This window comes from Crinia signifera, chromosome 3, assembly GCF_055691185.1.
Source record: "Crinia signifera chromosome 3, ASM5569118v1, whole genome shotgun sequence".
NCBI lineage: Eukaryota > Metazoa > Chordata > Amphibia > Anura > Myobatrachidae > Crinia > Crinia signifera.
In genome coordinates this window covers 101,691,670-101,718,634 of record NC_139219.1, presented here as the reverse complement: position 1 = coordinate 101,718,634, position 26,965 = coordinate 101,691,670, and the positions used below count along the sequence as shown (strand labels likewise).

Below are 26,965 nucleotides of genomic sequence, written 5' to 3'. Positions count from 1 at the left end.
AATGGTATTTCTCTCTTGTTCCACCTTAGGATTGCCATCTGTAAGCTTCTGTAAAATCTGACCTCAGGGTGTGGGGCTTAGCCTTATATACAGCTGGAGCATGTGACTAGAGTGCACCTGCATGACCTGCCATGCATGTGCACTGCCTGTATGTCATGCATCAGCAGCTAAGCACCCTACTCCCCTGGCTGTGGTAAGGTAAGTGAAAATTTTATTTCACTATATCATTCCAGCGTATGTCGGGAGGCTTACACCTAAACCCACCAGCTGTTGCTAGGTGGCAATCCTATTCCCTAGAACAAAGAGAGTTTGCAGATCATAGATTCCTGCAAACTAGTGTTTAACACAGGGGATGGAAATCATACATTAAGATGGAAGTCCAGGAACAGTGCATTGTAGGGTAGATTTATTAAGCTCGATGAAGTGATACAGTGTCTGGTTTTTATCACCGGCCAATCAGCTCCAACCTGTCATTTTTCAAACCAAGCCTTTAACTTCTCAGCTAGGAGCCGATTGGCCGGTGATAAAAAAAAACAGACACTTTGGGGGTCACTCTGATTCACTCGGAAAGGCACGATCACTTTCTAATGGACAAAACTATGTGCACTGCAGGTGGGGCTGAGGTAACATGTGCAAGGAGGGTGAGATTTGGGGGTGGGGGTGTCCTTAAAACTGATATCTATATTGCAGTGTAAAAATAAAGCAGCCAGTATTTACCCTGCACAGAAACAATAAAACACCCAAATCTAATGCTCTCTTCACATGTTACATCAGGGTTGCCGACTTTAACATTCTCCTCTCCGGGAGAAGCCCGGAGAGGAGAGTTTCAGCAGCCGCTCAGGGGGCGGGGCTTACTAGTGACATCACTAAGCCCCGCCCCCATACTGGTAAAAGCAGCGAATTCAGGGATCTCCATATAGGGGTCGGGGCTAAAATGACGCGATTGTGCCGTTTTAGCTCCGCCCCCTCCTCTGAGACCCGAGGATTGCGGCATTTTAATGCCACGATCAGGGGGTCAGCGGGGGTCCCCCCTGAATCCGGGAGGGTTGCCCACCCTTCCGGGGGCCGGGAGGGGGTACCCGATTTTCGGGAGACTCCAGGAAATTCCGGGAGGGTCGGCAACCCTGTGTTACATCAGTACAGACAAAATTGAACACAGAAAATTTGTATAGTCGACATGTTACATCCCCCCTTTCCTCACTTCACCGAGCAAAATAAATCTGCCCCATGTGTCCCTCCTGGAGAGGGTCATGTTGGGAGGTATGTGTGCATAGCAAATACTGCCTGCATAATTTTTAGACTGTAGTTTAGATTTCAGTTTGAACACAGTCCACCCAAATGTAACTATCTGCACATGTTACATAAGCCCCACCTGCAGTGCACATGGTTTTGTTCATTAAAGAAGGAGTTTACTTCTGCAAACCAACCAGAATCACCCCGCTGTGTAATGGAAGCAGCACATGAGAAGCCTCAGCGCCAGTGACATCATCATATCACTTTTATTGCCTCGAGTCATAACGGGTGCTGTCAGTGTATGCTGCGTGCTGCCGTTTACCTCAGCATAAGTCTGTTGTGCTGGCAGCGGGGTGACCATCCCAGCTCTATAGCCCCCCCACTGTCACACTAGGTTGCACTGCACCACAGCCTGACCAATGGGATTGCTGCTGAAGTGGACTGCATGTATAGTACTAGGGAGGAGGGATACTGGTTTCGGTATACAGTTGTTAGTTCGTCAGCACTAAGGTCGACATGCATAAGGTCAACCACTGAAGGTCACCATGAGAAAAGGTTGACATATTGGATGGTCGACATGGGCTTAGGTCGACACAAGTATTCGGTTGACATGGGTTAAATCGACAGTCAAAAGGTCGAAATAAGGTTTTTCATTTTTTTTTGAGCCGACATGTGCCGACAGGCGGTATTTCATGCCCGACCATCCACTAGGGCGGGGTGGAAAAATAAAATAGCAAGGCAAGCTCAGCAAGCAGAGCGAGGGGATGTGGTGTACATTTTAGTGTCCATGTCGACTGGGTCGACATTCAGGCTATAAAAACCTTTTGACCTTTTGACTATCGACCTTTTGACTATCGACCTAGCCCATGCCGCCCTAATGCTTGTGTCAACCTAATGACCTGTCGACTTAAGCCCACGCCGACTTTCCTATGTGTCGACATTGGCTCATGTCGACCTTCAGTGGTCTACCTATTGCATGTCGACCTTAGTGCTGTTGAACCTATGACCTATACCCTCGGTCTTTGCTGCTTAAGCAGACAGCATTTCCCAGCCCTCCCCGCATGCCAAAAAGTGCTTGTTACCCTATGGGCGATACCCAGCGCTTTTGTGTGAGATCCTACTGCTGTAAAATGTTACACTCCAGCTGCTGTGGAACTACATAACCCAGCATTCCCTGCTATAGTTTTATGATCTAACAGCAAAGCTGTTGCAGGGCATGCTGGGATGTGTAGTTTCACAGCAGCTGGAGTACCACATATTGGAGTGGCATACCCACAGTACATGAGGCTCCTATGGGTTACACACATGGATGCTTTCATTCACCTTCAACTTGATTTCTTGAGGTGCGTTTCTAAGTATGGTTAGAGAGGTTTGGCTACATTTCAGGAGAGGGATCATTGATTCCAAGATAGAACACACACACACACTCAGTGAAACACTTCGGGATTCAGTGGAACACAGTGTGCACAGTTACTTTACATAACTTCCTGGAGCTTATTGGCAATTATAAAAGAGGTCATTGCACAATGCCAGTATGTAGTACACGACAACAGTAGTGCTGCATAATTCTTGCTGTAATTGGAAAGATCCACTATAACTATGGTAGACGTTGCACTGTTTAACAGAGATAGCATATGGAAAAGAAGACACATCTCCAGCTGAAGTTGTTGGGGAGATTGTTTCCCGCTCACAGCTGAGTTCCAGGCAGCTCTCACAGCCAGGATCACACTGCATCCAGCCTCTTGTTGCACATTATTGGTGAGCAATAATATAGAATAAAATAGTAATTATATGAAGTTCTGTTGGCAAGGTTTGTTAATATTTGGTACGTGTACTGGTCATATAGAGGAAAATGAATTATATGACATAGGAACTGCTGGTAGTAGGGAGAATCCTGTCCTTGGGGGATAGCATCAATTAAATTAGAACACGGGTTGCTACTTACATTTTTTTTGTGTAAAGAATGGAAGAATCCTTTAGCCAGATGAATGTGTTCTTTATTCCATAAAAGTAATGTATAGATTTGTTAGGTCCCATGCTTTTAGCTCCATTCATTTCAGTCATGTTTTATTTGTTATGGGATAATTATGGATAAAATTGAGAAACTACTAATTTACTTAAAAAATATAATTAACTTTATATCTGGAACAAATAATGTTACCATGCAAGAAAAGCAAATACAATTATATTTTTTTCTATGCAGGGTAAATATTCTCTGCTTTATTGTTACAGTGTAATTTAGATGTCTGATGTTTGTACACAGAGGCGTAACTAGATATTCGTAGGCCCCATAGCAAAAGTTTGTTAGGGCCCCTTATTTAGCTATTGATGGTGATAAATGTATGTAAAACATATTAGTTACACAGCAAAAACGGGCCCCCTTCAGCTCTGGGCCCCATAGCAGCTGCACCCCTTGCACCTATGGTAGTTACGCCCTTGTTTGTACACACTCCACCCAAATCTTAATCTTCCTGCACATTTTACATCTGTACCACCTATAGTGCAACATGGTTTTGTCCAGGTGAGCAGTTACTGTTTTTTTTTTTTTGGTACTTGTGTAGTTTCACGGCACCAGCATGGCCGTGCGCTACTTCCGGGTCGGCGTTCGCCAAACTTTCTAAAATAAACTCCTTGCCAACGTGTATAGTTCATACCCCCACTATCCACGTTGGCACGGAGTTGATTTTAGATACCGAGCCCGTAGCGTGGGTGAGCACAGCGAGCCCCACAAGGGGACACGGACGCACGGCTATGCTGGCGCCGTGAAACTACACAAGTACCTTTTTTTTCTCCTAACCAGAATTCGGTCCATAAAACCTACTTTTCATATAGGTAATTGCATTGTATGAACATTAGTCTTTATATGTTGTATATACAGTATTTAAATTATTTGCTTATACAGATGGGGCCGGGCTCTTCTTTGCTGGCGAATCGCCAGAACGTCACCGCTAGCGATCCACCAGCAGCCCGGCTCGCCATCTGACTGAGACGCGTGTGCGTCTCAAGCGCACCTCAGTTTCCGTCGGTGGGGCGACGGGAACCCTGTCAGTTTCCGCTTCAGGGAGACGGACAGGGTTAGGGGGGGAGGCGGTGGGGACCCCGGGTGACCGCCGACAAGCCAGCGGTGACCCGGGGGAAGCGCCGTCGGAAGGGGACGTGCGCGCATCTCGTGCGCGCGCGTCACCTTTCGCTGTACGGATGCCGGGTGGCGGGGGATGGCGGCTGGTGTTGCCATCGCCATTCCCTGCAATGATGAGACCTGCCCCAACTGTATTTCCCTTTGTATTTACTGTTACATTATGTACCTTATTATTGTGCTACACTGGTATATTAAGCAGAATACAGATGTTTTTTAATTCAACTTGGCAATAAAGTGATTCTGAACATTTCTCTACCATAGTAACTGTTTGCATATTGCTTAAATTTAGTTAACATACTACAAGATTACTTATGTACTAGAGAAGTATTTACCAACAATTATCCAGGAAATATTCTGCAGCATACCAGATTAGAATATGCCTGACTCAATATGTGATATAATTTAATGTGACTGATCTATTTTCGCATCTCCCATATGGTAATCATGAGGGACAAATCTACAATTTGACAGTCCTGAGCACCTAACAAATGAAAGTAGACACATGGGTTTAATAACACAATAATAATGTCATGTTTCACTTTCCGAAAAAAGCAATGAAAAAATAATGGCACTCGCGGAATGAAGAATTGTAATTGTTCTCAATCAAAAGCTTTATGCTGTGTTAAAACAATTTGGCTTAAAACATAATGTTAAAACACTGATTATTTTAAAATGAGATTTCGGCAGCTTTGCAGAATTGGCAGTTACCGGTAATTGTATGAAATATTACATTGTATTTATGAAAGCTTGGAGAGAGATAAAGTCATACCGACTCTCCCGGATCCTGTATGGGGACTTGTGGTTTTTGGGCTAGTTCCTCCACATCTCCAGGAGAGTGGGCACCAAATTCTGCCTACTTAATAATAAAGTGGGCAGAAAGGGAAGTTAACCTGCAGTCCAGCTTAGGCAGCAGGGCCATCTATATGCAAATTTGCAGGGCCCCATTTATATGCAAATTTGCCCCAATGGTGGCATTTTCCCCACACGAGGCAGGGCCTAATGATACCTTTAGCCCAGCCATGCCCCCATTGAATCCGACCTACTTCTCCTCTTCTTTGGGCATCTATCAGATAGGAAAACGTTCAAGTAGTTAAGTATGGATAAAGAACAAACCAATCATTTTTCAAACATAGGGCAGAATGCTCTAACATCCGCCTCCCCATATCGCCGGCTACCGCATTTACACTATTCGCATACGCGATTAGTAACGCAAAGGACAGCTCTTGTTATAAGAGCTGTCTTTTGTGATGCAGCACTGTTCCTGGACTTCGGGGTCTGTGACCCGGAAGTCCATCTGCGCATGTGCAGTGAGCCGGCGCTGGCCAAGGGGCATGCTGGGAGGGATCCCATAAGCTTCTATAGGGTTCCGCCAGCAAAAGCTGGCAATTCCCTCCGCAGCGATGCCCCGACGGAGGGGCTTTACTGCATATGAAAATGCTGAAAAAACCTGATAACGGGGTTTTTACTGCATTTCGGTTTAAAGCATCCCACCAATAGTCGGGACCGAACTGATTGCTTTTTTCATGGTTAATACTTCTGAACAGCATTATAGAAACTGACATGATATGCAGCAAAGTAAATGCTTGACCCGAAGAGTGTGTATGTACAGTATCTTTTTTTGCTGGGCTGTTCGCATCAAAATAATTTTTTTATTAGGCTTTGAGGATTTGTTTAAACCCTTATAAACAATGCCTGATTGTCGCTCTGTGATGTCAGAGACTTTAAAAGACTGTTAAAGCTAAAATACAAACCAAATGATATAAAGGAGGAGCTCAGTGGCGTAACTTCAAAAAATGCGCCCCCCCCCCCCCCCGCCAAAGGTTTCTGGTGCGCCCTCCCAACCCCCCCACAACACCCCCCCCCCCTGCCCGCCCGCCTGCCGACCGCCGCATATACATACATACTACATGTATACTTACATACTCAGGAGCCCTGCTGTCAGCGATGCGGATGGGAGCTGGGATGCCTGTCAGCACTGCAGTGGTCCCGGCTCCCGCCCTGGCTTCATTCTGATGATATGAAGAATGGACCATCAAAAAATGTCCGCCCCCATATAGCAGACAGTTCTCTAAAACTGTCTGCTGTATGGGGGCGGACATTTTGTGATGGTCCATTCATCATCAGAATGAAGCCAGGATGGGAGCCGGGACCACTGCAGCGCTGACAGGCATCCCAGCTCCCACCCGCACCGTACCACTAATACAATAGCACCGCAGCCCCCCGGTGCCCGCACTTACACTGCGCCTCCCCGCGACCGCAGGGGCTGCGGTGCTATTGTTACGCCACTGGAGGAGCTACTAATATGACTGAAAAACACTAAAAGGTGCCAAGCAGATGATTGCTATATAATCTCTATAATTGTTGCTTTTAGCATCCTGATGGTCAGGATGCCGGCGTTCATAATTCTGATGCCAGCAGCATGACTACTGCCAGGAGATGGCCAATGGAATCCTCCTTCACTTTCTTCAGCTGCTTCTGCAGCCTGATCAGGGGATCTGACCCAAGCTGGCAATTTTGGAACTAATTTCACGTGTGGCAAGTTCAAACGGCGGGAGAAACTTGCACAACAAGGAAATTGGTCTCCACTGTGCTTGGGTCAGGTGTATTGCCTCCTTTGCCTATGTCATAGGTGGCTGTGTATGCTTGAATAGCCTTTTGCTGCTCCTCCATCCTCTGCAGCATATAGAGGGTGGAGTTCCAGCATGTCACAACCTCTTGTTTGAGGTGATGGCAGGGCAGGTTCAGGAAGGTTTGCTGGCGCTCCAGCCTTCAGCAGGCAATGGCAGAATGCCGAAAGTGTCCCACAATTTTGCGGGCTGCTGAAAGCTTCTCCTGTACGCCCCTGTCACTTTTGAGGAAATGCTGCACCATTAAATTTATTGTGTGGGCAAAACATGACACCTGGTGGAATTTTCCCATATGTAATGCCCGCACAATGTTACTGAAATTGTCCGATACCACAAATTCCCTGGAGAGTCTAAGGGCGGGATGTACTAAAGGGAAAATGCGGTAAAACGGGGTTTTACCGCATTTTCCTATGTACTATTGCCCGTCCGCCCCGTTTTCGCCAGGCAGGGTATCGTCACCCTATGGGCTTCTTTTCGCCACCCGCCGCGTCGCCGCAACCCGACCCCCCCCCCTTTCCCCCTCCCTTGGGTTTACCTTCTTGCAGGTATTCCAGGACCCCGGAAGGTAAGCCTTTCCTCCCCCTATAAACGCAGCCGGACGTCCTTCCGGCTGCACGGGGGAGGAGGAGGCGCCGGGGACAGCCTGCTTAGCTGTCCCCGGCATGTAGGCATCAGGAGCCGGCAGGGAGGAGACGGAGACCCCCCGCAGACCACAGTACAGGTATCGCGGGGGGTCTCCATTACCGCACCGCGATGCCAGCCGCATTTGTTAGTACATATGCGGCAGCATCGCGGCGGACACCCGGCGAAGGGCGGCGATGTATATTAATACATCCCGCCCTTAGTGGGGTAAGCCATTGCGCAATGATTTCCTTCAGTTCTCTAAGACAGTGGTTCCCAACCCTGGTCCTCAAGTATCCCCAACAGTGCATGTTTTCCAGGTCACCAGCAGGTGCACAGATTATTCAGGCACATTTTAAAAGATCCTCAGATTGAGCTTAATATCGGGCACATTTATCATGATCTCATTTACAATGCGATCTGGGTGGAATATTACCGCCCAGGATCGCATTGTAAAATACGATCATATCGGGGGAATTTATCAATTTTGAGGGCACAGGGACAGGGCTCCGAAAGGAGCCCCTCCCTGCGAAGCCCTAACCCGGAAGCCGGGGGAGTCTGCGCATGCGCGGTTATGCGCTGACCCCCGCCGACCCTCTTACCACACTGCCCTGCTCGGGCAGTGCGATGTGTAGCCATAGGCTACAATGGGCAGTGCGATGTGTAGCCATAGGCTACAATGGGCTATCGCCATATCAGAATGGCGATAGCCCAGGGGTACGATGCCGGGCTACCCGATGTTGATACATCGGGCAGCTTCGCATCCCCCATAGAAACCTATGGGGGATGCGGCCGGCAGCGCTGTAGGGAGGATCGCAGCAGGGATCGGAGATTCCTGCTGCGGTCACCCTATGATGCATTTAGGGGATACTTAATATTTGCGGCTAAACCCCGATTCGGGGATTTAGCTGCAAATACGGTTTGATGAATGGGCCCCTATGTCACTTGTGATTCTGTGTGGAGACCTGGAAAATGTGCACTGTTGGGGGTACTTGAGGACCAGGGCTGGGAACCACTGCTCTAATAGGTTGTTGGGTTTGTGCTGGTGATACACAGCGTAGCCTGCCTTGAAAGGAGCTGGTGTTTCAGAGATGCTGCTGTTGCTGTGCAAAGTGATGCATCTACCCAATGGGCTGTCACAGTAATATAGTACTTTGTTTGCCCTGTACCACTTGTCCACATGTCCATGGTTAAGTGGGCAGTGGGTACAACTGTATTTTTCAGGGCATTGAAGACACTATTTCGGATGTCTCCCACTCCACTGATGGCGGATACCAGACGCTTGTCTAACACCAACATAGCTGTTAAGGCCGCAGTTATCCTATCTGCCATAGGATGACCGCTGTCATACTTCGTCTTCCTTGCAAATGACTGTTGGACAGTCAATAGCTTAGTGTTCTGACTTCCCCTCTGGGATGATGAACGACTCCCAGCAGTAGCGGCAGCAGTAGGTGTAGCGGAGGAATCCCAGATAGAATATTTCAGTCATTCCGGTGACATGACCTGCAGGACTACCTCTGATCCGGATCAAGGAGGAAATTGATGAGGAGTGACTTGCTGGTGTGGTTTTCAGGCGCTTGGAAACAACAGGATCCTGGGATTTAGGTGTCTCTGGACTGCTTAGGGTCCTACCTACAGTTTCTGATCTAAACAGTGACTTATGAACGAACTTCAGGGGATGCATAAGCGAGGATGTCCCTAGGGGACCAACGTCCTTACCCCTGCTTATTGCAGCTTTACATAAATGACAATTATTGTCTGGATAAAAATAATGCCAGGCCAAAGAAGTGGATTTTTTGGCGATGGCCTTTTGCATTCCATGGACAACAACTTTCTCAGGTGCCTAATTTAAGCAAACCACATCACTATCAGCAGCATCCTCCACATCAACTTCCTCCTCAGCGCCAGCTACATCAATATCCTCCTCCTGGTGTACAACATTGACACCTTCGTTATCTAAATCAGGAACAGGAATGTGGGTGATACTTCCAGCATTTGCAAAGGGTGTGCTGCAAGTGGTGCTCTTCCCATACAGTGATGGCAAGGTCAGGCATCGAAAACCACCAACACCCTTGGACTCTCCTTGGGGATTTGTGATGCCATGTCTTTAGAAGGCACAGTTGTTTGCGGAGTTTTAGATGACAGATTAACTCACTAAAATGTTCTAGTGATGGGAGGAGGAGAGCTTAGATCGTCATGTGAAGCTGAACCACTAGTCCTGAACATAGACCAGGGCCTTAGCCGTTCCATGCCACTCTGTGTCATTAATGGCATATTGGCAAATTTATGTTTCTCCTTAAACGATTTACATTTTATTTTCTTCAAGTTACTGAACTTTGGCATTTTAGATTTTACATGCCCTCTACAATGACATTGGCAGACGATGTTGCTGCCATTTCATGTTCTATGTCATGACTGGTGGCAGCAGCTTCAGCACTAGGAGGAAGTGGTCCTCGTTCTTTCACTATTTTATCCTCCAAATTTTGGTTCTCCATTAACTATCTGGAGTATCACAGGATGGAATTATGCAGCACTATCACTGGACTGGCCTTTAACGTCCATGCACGATCATTGGCCTTTAACTTCCGTGCCACTGGACTGGACGTATGCAGCAATATCAGTGGACTATACACACAGTATCACTGGCACTGGACTGGACTATGCAGCACTTTCACTGGACAAGATAGCACTGTCACTGGACTGGACGGCGGGCGGGTGAGCAGACAGTCAGGCAGGTGGCCGGGACGTGCTTCCTCTTCACTCTCCTAGACTGGAGTGAAGATGGCATCCAGCTGGCCGGCCCTTTTAAAAGGGTCCGGATCTTGCAAGATCCAAAGACCCGCGCTTTAAGTCTGGCTGGGAATTCTGAACAGTCTCGGAGCGCAAGTTCGGATTCAGGGTGTCCAGATTTCTCCAATCCGAACTTGCATATCCCTAGTCATTAGAGCTAAAATTATGTAATTCCCAATGAATCATGTAATCACACATTCATACTGCTCACTTTCCAAGGGAGAATTGGGCTGGTTGTAAAAGGGTGGACTATGATGAAACTGGACATCCATGAGTCTCTTGAAGAAGTCTCACATAAAGTGTAATGCAAGGTTATTGAACTACAATAAATAATGTAAAACTATAAATCAATCCTATTTGAATTTAAAGGGGCAACGAAGAGTTAAATTTTTTTTTTTTTATTAAAATATATATTTACATTTATGTACTGTGCATGCTCTGTCATATGCATCGCCTGAGACCCATTTCCACATGTATCTAAGTAGTATATAACTTGCATACTCAGGTACTGTAGGCTAAATTTAGAGAAGGTGTGCTGAAGTAATTCTGGGCCTTGCAGAACTGAGCATATGAATAAATACACCTTTTCATATACATCTTTTGCAACAAAGATATATGATTGGCACTAGCACATATTGTCATTGATGGCTGTGTATCCCAGTGTACTAGTAAGGGAAGTTCAGTCACATAGATGAGTACAGTTATGCATGTGGATGAACATATGCATTCTGTTCTGAGGACACAATCTGGAAAATATTGTTTTAAAACAAAATATTTTGGCCTAGCCCAGTAGTTCACAAACTTTCTTGAATCACGGCTCCCATATCGTTTTCTTGGTACCCCTAGGCCCAAAGCTTTTTGTTTCTTTATTGAGAAACTAAGTGTAACTCTCATGGGCAGTTATGTAGTGGTGGACAGGGTTTTGCTTTTTGGCAGCCACAAGCTCTTATGACTCTCACACTGACCAAAAATCATTTTATTTGATACTGGACCACCAACCCCATAGCACCCTTGCAGGTGGTCTGAGTCAGCCAGTTTTGCAATCAGTTGCCTATGCTGATTAATGCTTCAGTGGATATTTGTAATTTGCAGTAGAGTCAGCCTCATTGCAGAAACACCCAAATGAGAGAAAATGTACTTCATAAATCTGACCATAGAAAGCTAGCCCTGGATCTGCCTAATGGGGGGAGGGGGTGTAATTAGGTGGCATAGGGAAATGAGTTCTCCCACCTCTGCATGACCAATTTATGCCCTGGCTCCTATACTTAGAGCAGCATATTAATTATATAATATGGTCAAAACATCCTTCGAAGCAGTCATAGAGCAAATCCGTATAAGCGGGTCTCCAATAAGAGGACTCCGCTTCAGGAGCTACAAAAAAAATGTCAGCGAAAAAAAAGATTAGGGTTCACGCACAGGAAAACCCATTGACTCCACAGTTTACATGAAACGAAAGGGTTAGTGTTTGTCACCACATAGGGGAAAGGCAGTTTTTTATTGAATCAGTAATCCCACAAATTACAGAATGTAGGCATATGACCTAGGCTATTCTATTTATCTCTTTATCCCTTTATCTCAACTGATTTCCACGAAAGAGCCTCGTTTTGAATCCAAGATAGCCTATGTGAAATGAAATATATATGGATTGGTAACTTAGAATTTACAAAGAGGCAGCATTGTCCTCTTTCTTGTGAGCTGACTGAGATGTAGAGGGGAGACTGTATGCTATATTGAAAATCACTTGACTAATCTTTTCCCAATCCTAAACATTTTCACTGTAATTAAACATGACTTGTTCTGCCCAATCTTTTCCCAGTAAGCCTCAGCCAACCTGCTTCCATATTACACACTGTGGGACAGAAGTATTAAGCCTGGTGAAATGTTCGAAGTGGAAGGTGATAATGCACCAGACAATCAGTTCCTAGCTTACAAGTTACAGACTGGGTTTGAAAATGACAGTTAGGAGCTGACCGGCTGCTGCATTATCAAATTCCACTTTATCACTTCTCCAGGCTTATTACATCTGCCCCTGTGTTTATAAAAAATAACAGCTAGCAGCAAGTACATCATAAATGACAGGGGCTGCTGTGAGTGTCTGATAGGAGCCACTAGATCGGTCGTACTACACCAGTGATTTATCGGAATCTGATGGAAAAAGGAGCTTTTTGCGTGTGCGATTATATTATTTTGAATGATGTTTCGGGTCCCTATAGCCCCCAATCCAGACCATCAGATATATCTTATCATGGTACAATTGTATACCATAAGATATATCACGCGATTTATCTTGGCTTGATCAATCACATGAAATATGTCTTATGTAAAAATAACACCAAAGTACAAAATCGGATGGAATCACTCCCGGGAAGGTCCCTGGGGAGGTCAAAGGAAATTCCATCCGACATCAGGGTCATACATATTATTGTAGTGTATGGGGTCCTTAACTCTTCCATGTTTAAGCTCAGTGGCATGCATGTCATTTGGCAAGTCCAGTTAACACACGTTGGTGCGGATGTATTAAGCCTGTGAAGAGATAAAATAGAAGGTGATAACACAACAGCCAATCAGCTATGTTTGATAAATGACAGTTAGGAGTTGATTGGCTTGTGCGTTATAGCCTTCCACTTTCTCTTTACCAGGCTTAATTACTCTACCCCAATATCTCACCACATATTGTAATATTATGTATCTATTTATTGTTCTGATTGGCTCATGTAATACACACAAGTATTGTATAAGCAATGGCTTAAATACTGTTCATGTTTAGCATCTCTGAGTAAAAATTAAACTTAATCTACTTTATTGTAATTCATCTTCTTCAAAACATAAACATTGCCTGCCTATAAATACACAGTACATGAACGGTTCAGTGCAGCTTTCTTCTTTGCCTATGAATGTCTATGGAGCGTAGTCAGGCACACTCCCTCCTTTTTTAACGTCAGCCTCTTCTACAACAGCACAATAAGAAATTTCCTCCCTATCTCTGTCCATTTCCTGCAGGTTTCCTTGCGTTCGAAGCAAACGAAGAAATCCAGAGGTATTGTACAAACCTATTTTGTTTTTCCTTGCAATAATGCAATTATTTATTCTTTTAGCTGAGTACCAATATCTGCATGGATAGGGCTTATGTTGTACTTATGCTGATGTAATTAGATAGCATGCTCTCTGTCACTGGAGCTGTGCAGGGCGGCAGGACAAGTCTTAAGCTATGAATTTTGAAACAAACGAAGAAAGCAAAAGTGTTGTTTGCCCCCAGAACAGATTGCTTAAGCACCACCGTAGGTTCTAATCGCAGATGGCGGACCAAATGTAATGCTGCTTATTGTTTTGTCAATAAGTCTGAAACTATCTGCATAAACAGTTATTTAAACTTAAAGACTAAAGAATTTTTTTAATAAACAAGCATTTTCAGATGAATAAACACTCTGTAAGATGATTGTCCTTGCATTCAGTATTGCTGGCATGCTTTCAGTAATTTCAGGGTTGTACAGTATGCAATGACTGTTGGAGGTAAAACATTTCTTTTCTTGTTGTTTGTTAATATTATGGGAAGGGATAAATCAAATTTTTAGCTTTCTGAATTATTTGTAAAGTGCGAAATTTTTAGATACGTGATAGTACTTGCAAATCAGTACTTTGATTACAAATATATTCACTAAACTTTTCATATTGTAAACAGAAACTGTTTTCATATTTTATTATTAAATTACTTTGCAGGCAGCATATTCAAAATGAGTCGAAGAAGGATTTCATGCAAAGACTTGGGAAATGCTGATTGCCAGGGTTGGTTGTACAAGAAGAAAGAAAAATCATTTCTCGGCAACAAGTGGAAAAAGATTTGGGCAGTGTTGAAGGGTTCGTGTTTGTACTGGTATACCAGTCAGATGGTAAGTGAAATGTTTTTCCACTGTGAGAAGTTCCTTTTTTTTTTTTTTATTAATCTTTTAGTAGTATTAATGCTGAAATAATTAAATTGTTTAGAATAAAACATTGTGCTTAGTATACTTTGTGGGTTTTTGTTTTGATCCAGCAAGCTGCATGGTGATATTTTTTCTCCTTTCAGCATATGTTCATTTAAAATTGTTGATGGTGACATCTGTGTATTTAACTTGAGATTTGTGTCAGTGATTCTCAGTTGGCAGTGTATGGAATACAGGGATATTTTTTTCTAACAGTATTGGTTGTCCTGATGAAAACTGAGTATCCTATATCATGCACAGCTTAGGGGTCTTTCTTTCCAATGTATTCAGTGCTTTGCGCTGCGTAACTAATGACATGAATTCTCCTGATGCCGATTTGTTATGTCGTATTATGCTGTTTTACTATGTGATATGGGGGTAATGTTTTATTAATAACAGGCACTATAGTTTGTTAGCTCTGCAGTTTACAAGTCTGATGCTCTCTTCTTTATCGCTCAGCATAATGACGCAGTTAATGCGCATAAGCGGTCAAACGTGTGCATATTATTTTGACCTTGAAAGGGTGAAGCTAATCTGTTCCAGCTTCAAGGACCCCCATTGGTTGATTTAGGATAGAACACCATTTCATGGCAAATCCAGAAATGATTTTGTGCCAGTTGATACATATTAACAAACACTAATTCAGAACACTGTGCACATTGTCTGTGTGCAGTATTTCTACACTTTGATAGTAAATGGCAATACTGACAAGTACACAAAACAGTTGTGTTTTGATTTCAACATTGTGGTGTATATGAGATAAAGGGAAAAATAAATAAGGCGTGCATTGCTTCAGTAGGGTTTAAGAATACCCCTTTCACATCACACTTCTAAACCAGGTTATTGCCAGGTTGACCCGGGTTGTGCTGCAGTGTGAAATCACCAAACCCAATAACCCAGGTCGACCAACCCGTTAATTTGAACCAAGTTATAAGAAGGATTAAACCCAGATCGCCCTGTGTTTAATGGGCGACCCAGGTTTAGTGCGATATGAAAGAGGTATTAGATACATAGGAAATGCTCTATGCACAGAGTACAATGGATCTCGTTCTATGGTTGCTTGAGAACCCCTAATGATACAGATGTGTGCTGTTTTTCAGTTGTGTTAGGTGGTCATTTGAATACCCTCAATCATTTAAAATGTGCAGTAGTAGTAGTAGTAGTAGTACATTTATTTATAATGCGCCACAAAGTGTCCGCAGCGCCGTACATAGCAAACATAAAAACAAATTACATGGTAACGTACAGTGTGTGTTGATAAAATACAGCATCAATAGGGTATAGGTGGTAGAACTAAAATCCACATCAATTCTGAAGTAGGTGTCGAAGTAGAGGAAGGGAAGAACAGGGCAGGAGCGCTGGGGAGGTAAAGAGGTAGGGTGAGTACGTGAGGCAGGAGGGCCCTACTCATCGGCCCTACTCATCAGAGTTAACAGACTAAAAGGAGGTGGGTGGACGAACGACAAACAATAGGATAATAAGGAACGGATGGAGGGTTAGGGTGTTAGGTCAACAGTGATTTAGATTGACAGTTAACAGGTCGGCATGCACTAGGTTGACACATGGCCATGGTTGACATATTATAAGGTGGACATGAATTATTCACATTTTTTTTTCAATTGGATCACTTCAATCCATTACAATCCACGTGGCAACGGTAACATGTGCCAAGTGAAGTGAGGCACCATGCAAGGCTACATTACACTAATTGGGGCTCCATGTTGACAAATGCCAACATAGACACAGAAAACTTGAAACCACTCCCGTCAAACTTTTCATGTGCCAACCCTTTCCATGTCAACCTTTTCTATGTGCTTACCTTTTCACTGTAACACAGTAGTGGTTGACCAAATGCCTGTCGGTCTTATTACTGTTGACCTAATGATCCCCATCTGTCCTAGTGGGCTGTAGCCTGAATTATGATTTGTGAATGAATCGAAGAACACCCAGAGACCACCTTCCACCCAGGAAGATAGGGTGTTCCAGGGACTGTAAGCTGTTTGTATAATGCAAAGGATGTGACATTTTATTATTGCTTGTTCAAGGTTTCATCATGTCCTCTTGTGTCAGGTGTATGGTTAGATCAGTGATGGCTAACCTTGACACTCCAGCTGTTGTTGAACTACTCTTCCCATCATGCCCTGATACAGTTTTACTGATGCAGGGCATAATGGGATGTGTAGTTCAACAACAGCTGGAGCGTCAAGGTTAGCCATTACTGGGTTAGATCGACCTATTATTGTTATGTGTTGTGGTGTATTCATCTTATATTAGGGCTAGAGTGTTAGTGGTTATGTGAAATAAAATAATTCTCAAATGTGGTTGCTATTGATGTACCTTTAAGCAACAGTATAGTTATTTGCACTTACTAATTGGTTGAAATTTGTACACTTTGTTCTCCAGGAAATAAAGTACCTTACAATATTCCATCGGCACCTGAAGTGTTATCTAAAATCAATGTGCTATATCAGTGGTTCCCAAACTTTTTTGAATCACGGCACCCTAGAGTATCAGAATATTTGTCAGGGCACCCCATAGCCAAAAGTTTGTTACCAAAAAAAAAATGTAAATAAGTTGTGCTTAACTGTCATGCTTAGGTTCTGTTACAGTATGTGGTGAAGAAAATGATTCACTTCTGTTTATCCACATATGTTATATTATCATTGAAAACCACAAGCACTGATTTTGCCTATTGGAATTGGTTCTGGACCACCAACCTGAGGCACCCCTGCAAGTTCTCCGAGGCACCCCAGGGAGCCACGGCACACAGTTTGGGAACCACTGTGCTATATAAATGTACTAGATTAATCATTAAACATTTTAAGGGCCACTCTTGAACATTGTCCTTTCCTGAATATGGTTCATATTCTGTTTGTGCTGAATTACAGAGTTTTTAAAATCTACGTAAATATATAGGCATGTATTGAATGTGGCCGCCAAGGGGGTTATTATGGTGAGGAGGATGGCTTGTTTTCGGTGAGGATCGCCAAAAACAAACCATCCTCGCCGTTTAACCCCCGTGCCGGCCGCACGCCCTATTCTACGTTCCGGGGGACTCCTCGCCGTCCTCTGACAGCAAGGATTCCCATGAATAGCAAGGTTCATGGCTAATGCAGCGAGCCCGCTGCATTTAGCCATGAGCGCCGCCATTTTGGCAGCCGCGCATGCCGTTTCCCCCTTGTTTTTTAGAAATAGCGAGGTGGAAACGGCGAATGCAGGGCGTGAGTAGAATACAGAGGGCGGGCAATGATGTCGAGGACTGCTGCGAGCATAAGCACTGCTCAACGTCCTAGCTCGCCTCTTTGTCTTTGAATATACACCCATAGTCTGCTGACAGTTAATATTAATGTATTTTGGATTATAAATATCATTAGGAAGTAATGCTTTCATTTAAATAGTGATCTGTTCAGAGAAGAATAATCCAGGTGCAAGTTCCTTTTACTGCTAAAAAAGAAGAGCTTCGGAGATTAATCCCCTATTGCAGGAAATAATGCTTACAATGATTTATTACGTACAGTAGTTTAAGATATACATAATTGCTACATAGTTTTAGATAATGATGAAACTAGCAAGAAGGAATACAAATGCAATGTGCAAAATAACATTAGTTTTCAATGCATAAACATGAATAAGTACCATTAAAGCACTGCTGCTATAAATACAAAATGCTACACTGTAATTCACCTAAAAATAAATAAAATCTCTCTATACAGCTGTGGAGATGATCCCTCTTTTACTCCATTATGTGGAATTATCTTTGACACAAAAGTGAATGTACACAATAGAACAATAATATACAGCACATATAAACACCTAGGGCGGGATGCACTAAAGCAAAACTGCGGTAGCATCCCGGTTATCGTGGTTTTTACCGCATTTTGGTATTAACTTAAACCCACACGGTGGGTTAACTCAATGGGGGCTATCGCCAGCAAAAGCTAGCAATACCCCATAGAAGCCTATGGGCTTCTAATTGCAACCTTTGCTGCCGCGCACCGATCCCTGCTGCTCCCCCCTCACCTATGTCCGGGCAGCCTCCTGCTGTGCTGCCTGGACCAGTGACCTCCTTACTAGTCCCATACTTCCCCTTCCGGGTGCAGGGAGGAGGAGAGCCCTGCAGCAGGCAGGAGGAGGGTGAGAGCCGGAGGGGACCCGCTCATCCCCCGCCGGTTGCAATGGGCTGTAACTAGTTGTGTGCGAGTAGTGCACAAAGCCATGGGGGCACCACTGTCTCTGCCCCACTACCAGTCACAAACCTCCCCCATTCTTCAATCTGCAGCCGCACAAGTGCTGCGATTTGAGGGTATTTATGGACTGGTGCTTAATGCGGAGAAGAGCCTTCCCATACAAAGTACCCTGGAGCTGCTAGAGTTAGGTAGTACTCATGTGTCTCCCTCTCCCTCTGTAGCTCTCCCCTCTCCCACCCTCCCCCTCTCCCTCTGTTTGTTTTTCCCTCTCCCCACTCCCTCTTCATCTCCTATCTATCTATGTATCTATCTTCCATAGGAACCTTGTTTGGCTGCACTTATGGACAGTTGAAGATACTGCAGCAGAAATCAGTGGTATATCAACGTTTCAGATTTATATCTTTTTTTCAGAATATGAACAAATATTAAGACAACTTACCTATATAGTGTGAAACACCCATGTGAGATATGCCGTTGTCCCGCTGTGGGCACAGGCTTGTTGACATCCTAATCATAGTGCTCTCCCATCACCATAGTGACTGACAAACTAAAAGTACGGAAGTCTAAAGGTGGCAAAACTATGCGTGTAAAGAAACGATACACATACTGGAATACCTGAAAGCGGCTGTCAGAGGACAGACATTTATAGCATAACCTTAGAATTGTAAGTTATATATAGATAAAGAAACTGAGTAAGTACAGTACATGACAACTATTGAACACTGGACTCAAAGTGACCCAGTCAGGGTTACAATCGGGGGCGTAACTAGCATTTTGTGGGACCCATAGCAAAATCTAGAAAGGGCCCCCACTCCATTGTCCCTACAATTCAAGAAAAAGGGAGGGGTATGAGCGCGAGTGAGAGAGGTGTGGCCTCACAGGATGTGCAGTGTGCAGCCTACAAATGCAACATTACAGGGACAGGAGAGGAAGGAGATAGTGGAGAGATAAAGACAGGAGAAGGAAGGGTGAGGCAGGAGAGCGAGTGGGAGAGGAGGAGAGAAAGGTGTGGGAGAGAAGGAGTGTGGAGTGAGCGAGCATCTCTGACCTGCAGCAAGTGAGCTGATCATCTTCCTGAGCCTGGTTCCGGACATGGTGTCAGCCTGGTAGGCTCTGTAGAGGGCAGTCCCATGTTACCAGCCCTGGTGGAGTCAATTGCGACGGCAGCTGTCACCCGCGAGTGGCTCCTGTTGGCTGTGCAAGGCTGCCGCTGGCTGTCAGCAGGAGAGTGTGTTGCGGCCAGGTCCCAGAGCAGCTGCTGTGCTATGTTTGAAGCGAGGAGCGGGAAGTGTATGCACCCACTTCCAGCACTGCTTCCGGCCAGAGTCTCTTTCCGTGTACCTGTGCACTCCAAACCCTGCGTGCTGCTGCCCTAGTAGTTAAGAAAAGATTGAAACAAAAATTCCAGCGGGTGCAGGGAACTGCCTGTTTGATCTTGCCCCCCCCGCCCCAGCCGCCGGGCCCCATAGCAATTGCATCCCCTGCACCCTCTGTAGTAATGCCACTGTTTACAATAAACCACTTGAATGCTGGATCTCAAACTGTAGGAGTCTACTGCCTTGATCACACACTCTTTTTAGCTTGGGTACCTGATCTATGATACTTTACCACAAGGATTCTAGATTATGTTTGTAATTAAAAAAATGTTTTGCCATGGGTTGATTGGCTTTTCCCTTGTCCAAGGCAGTGCAAATGGTACCCAAATGGAGCGCTGTGCACTCTTTGAACATTCTTTGTCTTCCCGATGTACCCTTTGCCACAGGGGAAGGTGATTAGAAAAATTACGTACTATGATGAACACGATAACCAGTGGCAAATAAGAATTTTACCTGTTAAAGGGTGAAAGAATGAGCCACCTGCAAATAGTGAGCAACAGGTAGTGCAGTTTGCACACCTGAAGCATCCCATTTTGTTGATTTTTTTTTCTTTATTTCTGACACATCCGTCTGGACGAGAAGATCTCTCAAATTGTGTCCACAATGCATGATGGTATTGTTTTTTAACATTGGATGGTCCTTGTCAGAACTGACAATTGGCCATAATTGTTGTAATTTTTTGTTGTTGTAGTACTACCTGTATTATATTGGGTAACTCAAGGTATGCGGTTTCTGGAATGGCATCATTGGGTAGACAAGCATTAGGTGGACATGACTGAAGGTCAATACACAGGAAGGTGGATTCAGAAAACCAGAAAGATCAGTGGTGAAAATGGTTGCTATGGAAATGCCTTTGACATCATTGCGCTCTTTAGTGTCTTCCGTCACATAGCCCCTCCTGCAGTCGCCCATGCACGTGACCTATACGCACATGATGCAATCTGGTGACAACATCACTATTCAATTTCTCCAATAATAAAGCCATAGTCCCATGGTATCGCCCACCACGGTTTCATATTGTGGTAACCGTTGATCAGATCCTTTTTACCTCTTTTTATATATATTCTTGTTGTTTATATGACATTTATTGTTAATTGATGTAAAGTACAGGATACTGGACATCTGTTTTTTAACTGTATGAGATAAATTGTCTCGTATTGGGCCAGATTCAGACCTGATTGCTGCTGAACTCACACAGCAAAGATTATTGATGAACTGTGCATGCATATGGGCCGCAATGCAAACGCGCCGTGCCTGCTAGTAAAGGAATCCTTACTTTTTTCCTTTGCAAGGTGATTGACAGGAAGTAGGCACCAGGGGTTGGTGAGCGGCCATTTAGTGGGAGTGCTAAGAAAAATGCTAGGCATGCCAAAAAAGTGGAAGTGTCAGGGAAATGCAGGTGTGCCCAAGCATTTTAGGGGAGGGTGTGTGGCATCTGCTCCAGGTGCCTAAATGTAACCAAATTTTCTTTATTGCAAACAACCAGAACAACACAAAACATCAAGAAGAGTTTATACTGAAAGAGGTCCAAGAGTTTAAGCACATTATTATGAAAGCTCTCTGATAAACAGTAGTTCTCTGTCGGTCTACAACAGTGTACATGAAGGAAAGTTGGAGTCAATGACATTATATTTTCTTTTATTAAAATATAATACATTTTAGCCTACTGTACCAGCAATTACTGTTTTGCAATAGAATTATGTAATACAATTATATAAAAAGGATATAGAATGAAGACTATTTCGAAGAGTGAAACATAGGGTGAGATTTAATAGGATGAGAGGTTCAGAAAGTGAGAGATTTGGGAAGAAATCTCCAGTTTTTTTTAAAGCGGCAATCATTTACACTGCAAAAGCAGTTTGCATTTGCAGTGTAAATGATTGTCGCTTTAAAAAAACAGGAGAGTTCTTCCCAAATCTCTCACTTTCTGAATCTCTCATCCTATTAAATCTCACCCATAATTTCTGATATTAGAGTATCCAACAATAGTGACACTATATCATTTTTTTTTTTTTTTTTTTAAGTTTTATTTTTTATTATGCTTTCACCTTACAATACATTTGTCAAATACATTATATGTACAAAATAATTGTGATGTTGTCATGAACACAGAGTTACTGGTATACATATTAGCTTGAATCACAATAAGAGTAATGTGAAAAAATAAAAGAAGTTCAAAATACAAGCAACATTGACAATTAACCTGTGTCCACATCAGTCATTGTTCGACACTTGTTTTTCGTTTCAATTATTAAATATCATCAGCGGGGAGGCCTTGTTCCCAGAAGCTCCCAACCCCCATTTCATACCCTCTTCCTTGTCGATATCCTAGGGAATTGGTGGATCTCCCTGTACCAATCTCGTTTCGTAGTATTCTGTGTTCTGGAGGGTTTGTTTGATCCTGCTCTGAAAATCTCTCGGTAATGTATTAATATAACTCTCCCATGTGTTAAAATAAGTTTTTGTGAGTTTTTCTTTATGCAGTGTGGTCTCCAACCAATCCATCATGAACAGATGGTGGAGTTTTACCTTGAATAACTCTAAGGGAGGGGGGGAGGGGTCAATCCAGTTTTGTAGAATAGCCTTACAAGCTGCTGCACTGATTGCAACTGATAGCTTTTTGCAGCCTCTTGTTATCCTTTGTTGTTCGGGAAGTATGCCAAAAATCGCCCACTCCGCAGTAAATGGTAAGTAGTTTAATAGGTGGTCTAGGGCGAAAGATTTCACCTGTAGCCAAAATTTGCGGATAAATGGGCACGCCCACAAGCAGTGAAAAAGGTCGGCTTGTGGAGCTTGACACTTACCACAGTGTCCTGTATTTGGCATGCCGGCCAAAAATTGTCTCTTGGGGGAATAATAGGATCTATGAGTGATGTTCAGGAATAATTCCTGGTACTGGGCGGCTGGGAACAGTTTGCGAGATATGGATAGCTGTTTAATTAAATGTTCGCAGGAGAGCGAGGGGAGGTGCGTTAACCATTGTTTCATACCTGATTCTGAATTAGAGTGATCAAAGAGAGGATTGAATATCCTATAGTGTATTGAGATAGCTTTTCTAGTTATTTGTTGGGCGCGCAAGACCCCGTCGAGTGTGTTTGATAGGTCCTGTTTCGAAAGAGACTTCAACACTGAGCTTACGTAATGTTGCATTTGGAAAAACGCTATTGGAAAATTTCTGAGAGTTGGAAAGGAGGTTTGTGCCTGGGAGAACGTCAGGGGTTTACCGCTGGATGGATCTGTAAGATCGCCAACGTTTGTCAGTCCTTCTCTACTTAAAGTTGAGAAGGGGAAGCTAGCCTCCCCGTGCTGGAAATCCGGGTTGCCCAAGAATGGGAGGAATAAGCTTTTATGTGAATTTAATTTATAGGAGTGGCGTAGTATATGCCACAAGCGATATGTGGACCATAGTAATGGGTTCTGGGATAGATTTGTAGGGATTTCCTCTTTTATTTTATGTAGAAAGGAAATTAATGTGTCTCTTTCTAAAAAGGCTGATTCCAGGTGTGTGTTGGCATATACTTCCGTATTCTTAAGCCAGTCTCTTAAGAATCTGGTGAGGGATGCGTAGTTGTAAGCTTGGACGTTAGGGAGACCGATTCCTCCATTGAACCTTGCTTGTTGTAGTTTATTCAGTGCAATCCTGGATTTCTTCCCTTTCCATATAAAAGTTCTAAATAAGGTATTAATTTTTTTGAGGTCAGTATTGCTTATTAGGAGTGGCAAAGATTGTAGGACATACAGTAATTTGGGGAACGTTGACATCTTAATTAAATTCGCCCTCCCTAAATAGGATAATGTTAAGTGTTTCCAGCTATCCAGTTCAGAGGCCATAGCTTGAATAATTTCTTGAATGTTTTTTCGATAGAGTTCCGTGGGGTACTTAGGAAGTTTAATTCCCAAATAAATGATGTGTGATTTTTCCCAGGCAAATGGTAGGTTTTTACCCCAACCTGGTTTAGCTATCCCTGGTTGTAAAAATAGACCTCTGGACTTCTGGAAGTTTACTTCGAAACCTGAAATTTTGCCAAATTTGGATAATATATCAAGAATTTCTTTGATCGAATCTTTTGGGTTTCCTATATATAATAAAACATCGTCTGCGAATGCAGATAGTTTTATTTCTGTTTGGCCTATCTTGATTCCCTTGAAAGGAGTGAAGGTCTCCAGTATTCTAAAGAGGGGGTCGATGGATAAGTTAAAAAGGAGCGGGGATAGAGGGCAGCCCTGTCTAGTACCTCGCTGCATTCTGAAGGGGATCCCTTTTTGGCCGTTTATTATTAAGGATGTCATGGGGCTAGTGTAAAAATATTTAATGAGGTTAATGAAGGTGGAATTGAAACCTCGAGCTTCCAGAATTGAAAACATGTGTGGCCAGGCTACTGTATCAAACGCTTTGTTTGTACACTATATCATTTTTAAATCCACAGAAAGCATTTGTTCCCCCAAAAAATTATTCTTTCAAGAATGTATAATCTCATGGGAAAAAAAAAAAAAAAAAAGTAAAACAACGTGATACCCCTCTCATCCTTTATACAAGATACCTCAGTTGCTGTCAAAAACTGGATGACCTCACAGTGACAGGAAACACATGGCTAAATCACATTTATGATGAATTAGAAAACAAGTCTTTTCAGAGAAAAGTATAACCATCACACATCAGTCTGTATTTTTTTCTGTAGGATCAGTGAATGTTATTTCGAATTACAGTAATTAGATTTCTCAATGACAGCCAAAATGATCACAGACTGGCATATGACAAAAATCTAAAATGCAACCATTTTATTGAATTGATAATTAAGAAGTAAGATCCAGCGACCATACAAGCCATAACCAAATGGGGACTTGCTGTGGTGAAACTATCTTTGAACGGAACAACAGGCTCTGTTCATTTTCAGGTATTTGGAAGCAAATGCTCGATTGTCATTTGCTTCCATCCATTATTAGATTTCATTCCAACTAGCCAGCTCTGCCAGATAATTGTATACTGTATGTACAGTTTATGCAAAAAGATACTAAAAAGAAGTTAAAATAAAACATCTTTAAATATATTTCTATGAGGAAATGAATTATGCGCATGTGCAGGGTGCCTGGGCGAACGGACTCAGCGACTTGCATAGTCACCGATCTGTTCTGGTCGCATGGACAGATGCAGTCCAGGGGTGTGGGGTGCTGGAATCGAGTGTTGCCCATGGGAACACCCAGCTTTCCTGGGCATTCCCATGGGATTGCGGGCGGGAGGAGGTGTGCTGGGGCAGGCGGCTGATGTCACATGCCCGCCTGTCTTCAGCCGGAAGCCCACAAATATGTCAGTCTCCACTGACTTATATTTGCATGGCCTGAGGAAGTCATTCAATGGTCGGCCATCAAATGATTTCTCCGCCAATGGAACATGCGAGGGCATGTGTCGTCGTGACGTGATGTGTCTTGGGACTGGGTAAGCTGCGAGCTCCGAGTCAACCAGAATCAGGGCCAATATCAAACCCCTAAACATATGAAGGAACAAATATATCTGTTTAATTATTATGGTCACATCAAACAATGTGGACAGCATTATGTTAGCGGGACAATGCCAACATAGTTGTAATGTTATTTAAAGCATTTACACCGTGTCTGCATTGTATAACCACTTTTCCGTCAACATAATAGTCAAAGCGGTATACAATGGCCCTGCTCACAAGCTTACATTCTATATACTGTGGTCTATTTAACCAAATTTATTATAATGTACTTTGTGGCGCCTTATAAATCAACAAACTACTACTGTTCCTGGATGGTCACAGGGCTGCAATGCCTCTGCTTCTGAATGCATAATGCATACAGAGCACTGGCACCTGCTGGTTCCTGCTTGCTGCTAGACTCCTCCCCACTTGCTCCCCTCCTCCAGCGATGACATCTCTGCGCTACGGACACTGGTGTATGCGATGAGGCACAGGATGAGGGTTATATAGGGAGAGAAAATCTTGGGGATATAGGGAGAGAAAATCACTAAACATATAAAATAAGGGTTGTGGTTAAGGGAAGTAAGAAAACCATGAAATATATGAATACTGTTGTCATTGTGTGGCAATAATAATAATACTGGGCATAATAATAACTGAAGGTATTGTGTGGCATAGCATGCCGGGGACACTGTGGGGTGTTATACTGTACTTGGAATTTAAATAGTCCCTCCACAGTGACTATGTCCTAAGCATGTTTCCCCTCAGTGACTGTGTGGTAATTATTATGACAACATTGTTGTTTTCAAACACTTTATTTACATGAAATAAGAGAATTTGTTGCATTCTGTGTCTATGGCTTTGTCCGTCTTTGGCACACCATGACTGCAGAGGAGATTTTAAGCCACAGATAGCATTCACTGCAGAGGGTTTTTTGAACTCCCTCTATTAATACTGGCAGCACTGGGACATTCTATGGCATTCTGTGGGCACTGTGTAGTATAACGGGAGGCACTAAGTGAAATTCTGGGCACACCGTCTGGCATAATTACATTCTTGTTTAAAAGGGCCCTCACAAACCTTAAGCTCCAAAACCACCCTTTGCAAAACCTGCCTTTATGGCAGAAGTTTTGTATTACACATATTTTATATTCTATTGAGGATCATTAGAGGGTAGGTAACATAAAGGCATAGCAAAGTTCCTTTTTGTAGATATCCGAGAGTTTAAGGGGGAGCCTCCTTCATTATATTGTTCAGGTTATGGAGGGAGTCTTTTGTGCACTCATTATATACCTAACTCAATACGGGTACCATGCTCTCTGCAGGATTGAGATGGATTGGTGGGGGCAGTCTGATTTGGAAGGAAAACCAGCTGAAGGAAGTAGGAGAGAGAACTTATGAAACGAGGCCCCATTTCCTTAGTCTAATTCCCTACACCTCTTGTTTGAGTCCCTTCGCCACTATGTACAGTACTGTCTGTTTATAGTTTAGAAGAAAATGATTTTTTTTTTTATTTGTAGACCCTTTTCTCATTGGCATAGCTTTTTCTATATGTATATGTATGAAAAACTATGCGTAAGGAATTCCATTTACCT

At 43.5% G+C, this 26,965-nt stretch overlaps 1 protein-coding gene across 5 annotated transcripts in view; it reads left to right on the top strand.

The window, feature by feature from the left end:
* IPCEF1 (interaction protein for cytohesin exchange factors 1) overlaps positions 1 to 26,965 on the top strand; it is a 155,559-nt gene that overhangs the window by 65,044 nt on the left and 63,550 nt on the right. For 2 of the 5 annotated variants that reach the window (XM_083176302.1, XM_083176303.1), the window contains exons 3-4: positions 13,411 to 13,447; positions 14,128 to 14,297. In XM_083176302.1, coding sequence (XP_083032428.1) covers positions 13,411 to 13,447; positions 14,128 to 14,297 — 207 coding nt within the window. Of the gene's footprint in view, positions 1 to 2,460; positions 2,594 to 2,752; positions 2,992 to 13,410; positions 13,448 to 14,127; positions 14,298 to 26,965 lie in introns of those variants that run through there. The other 3 variants (XM_083176307.1, XM_083176304.1, XM_083176305.1) reach the window with 3 other exon arrangements.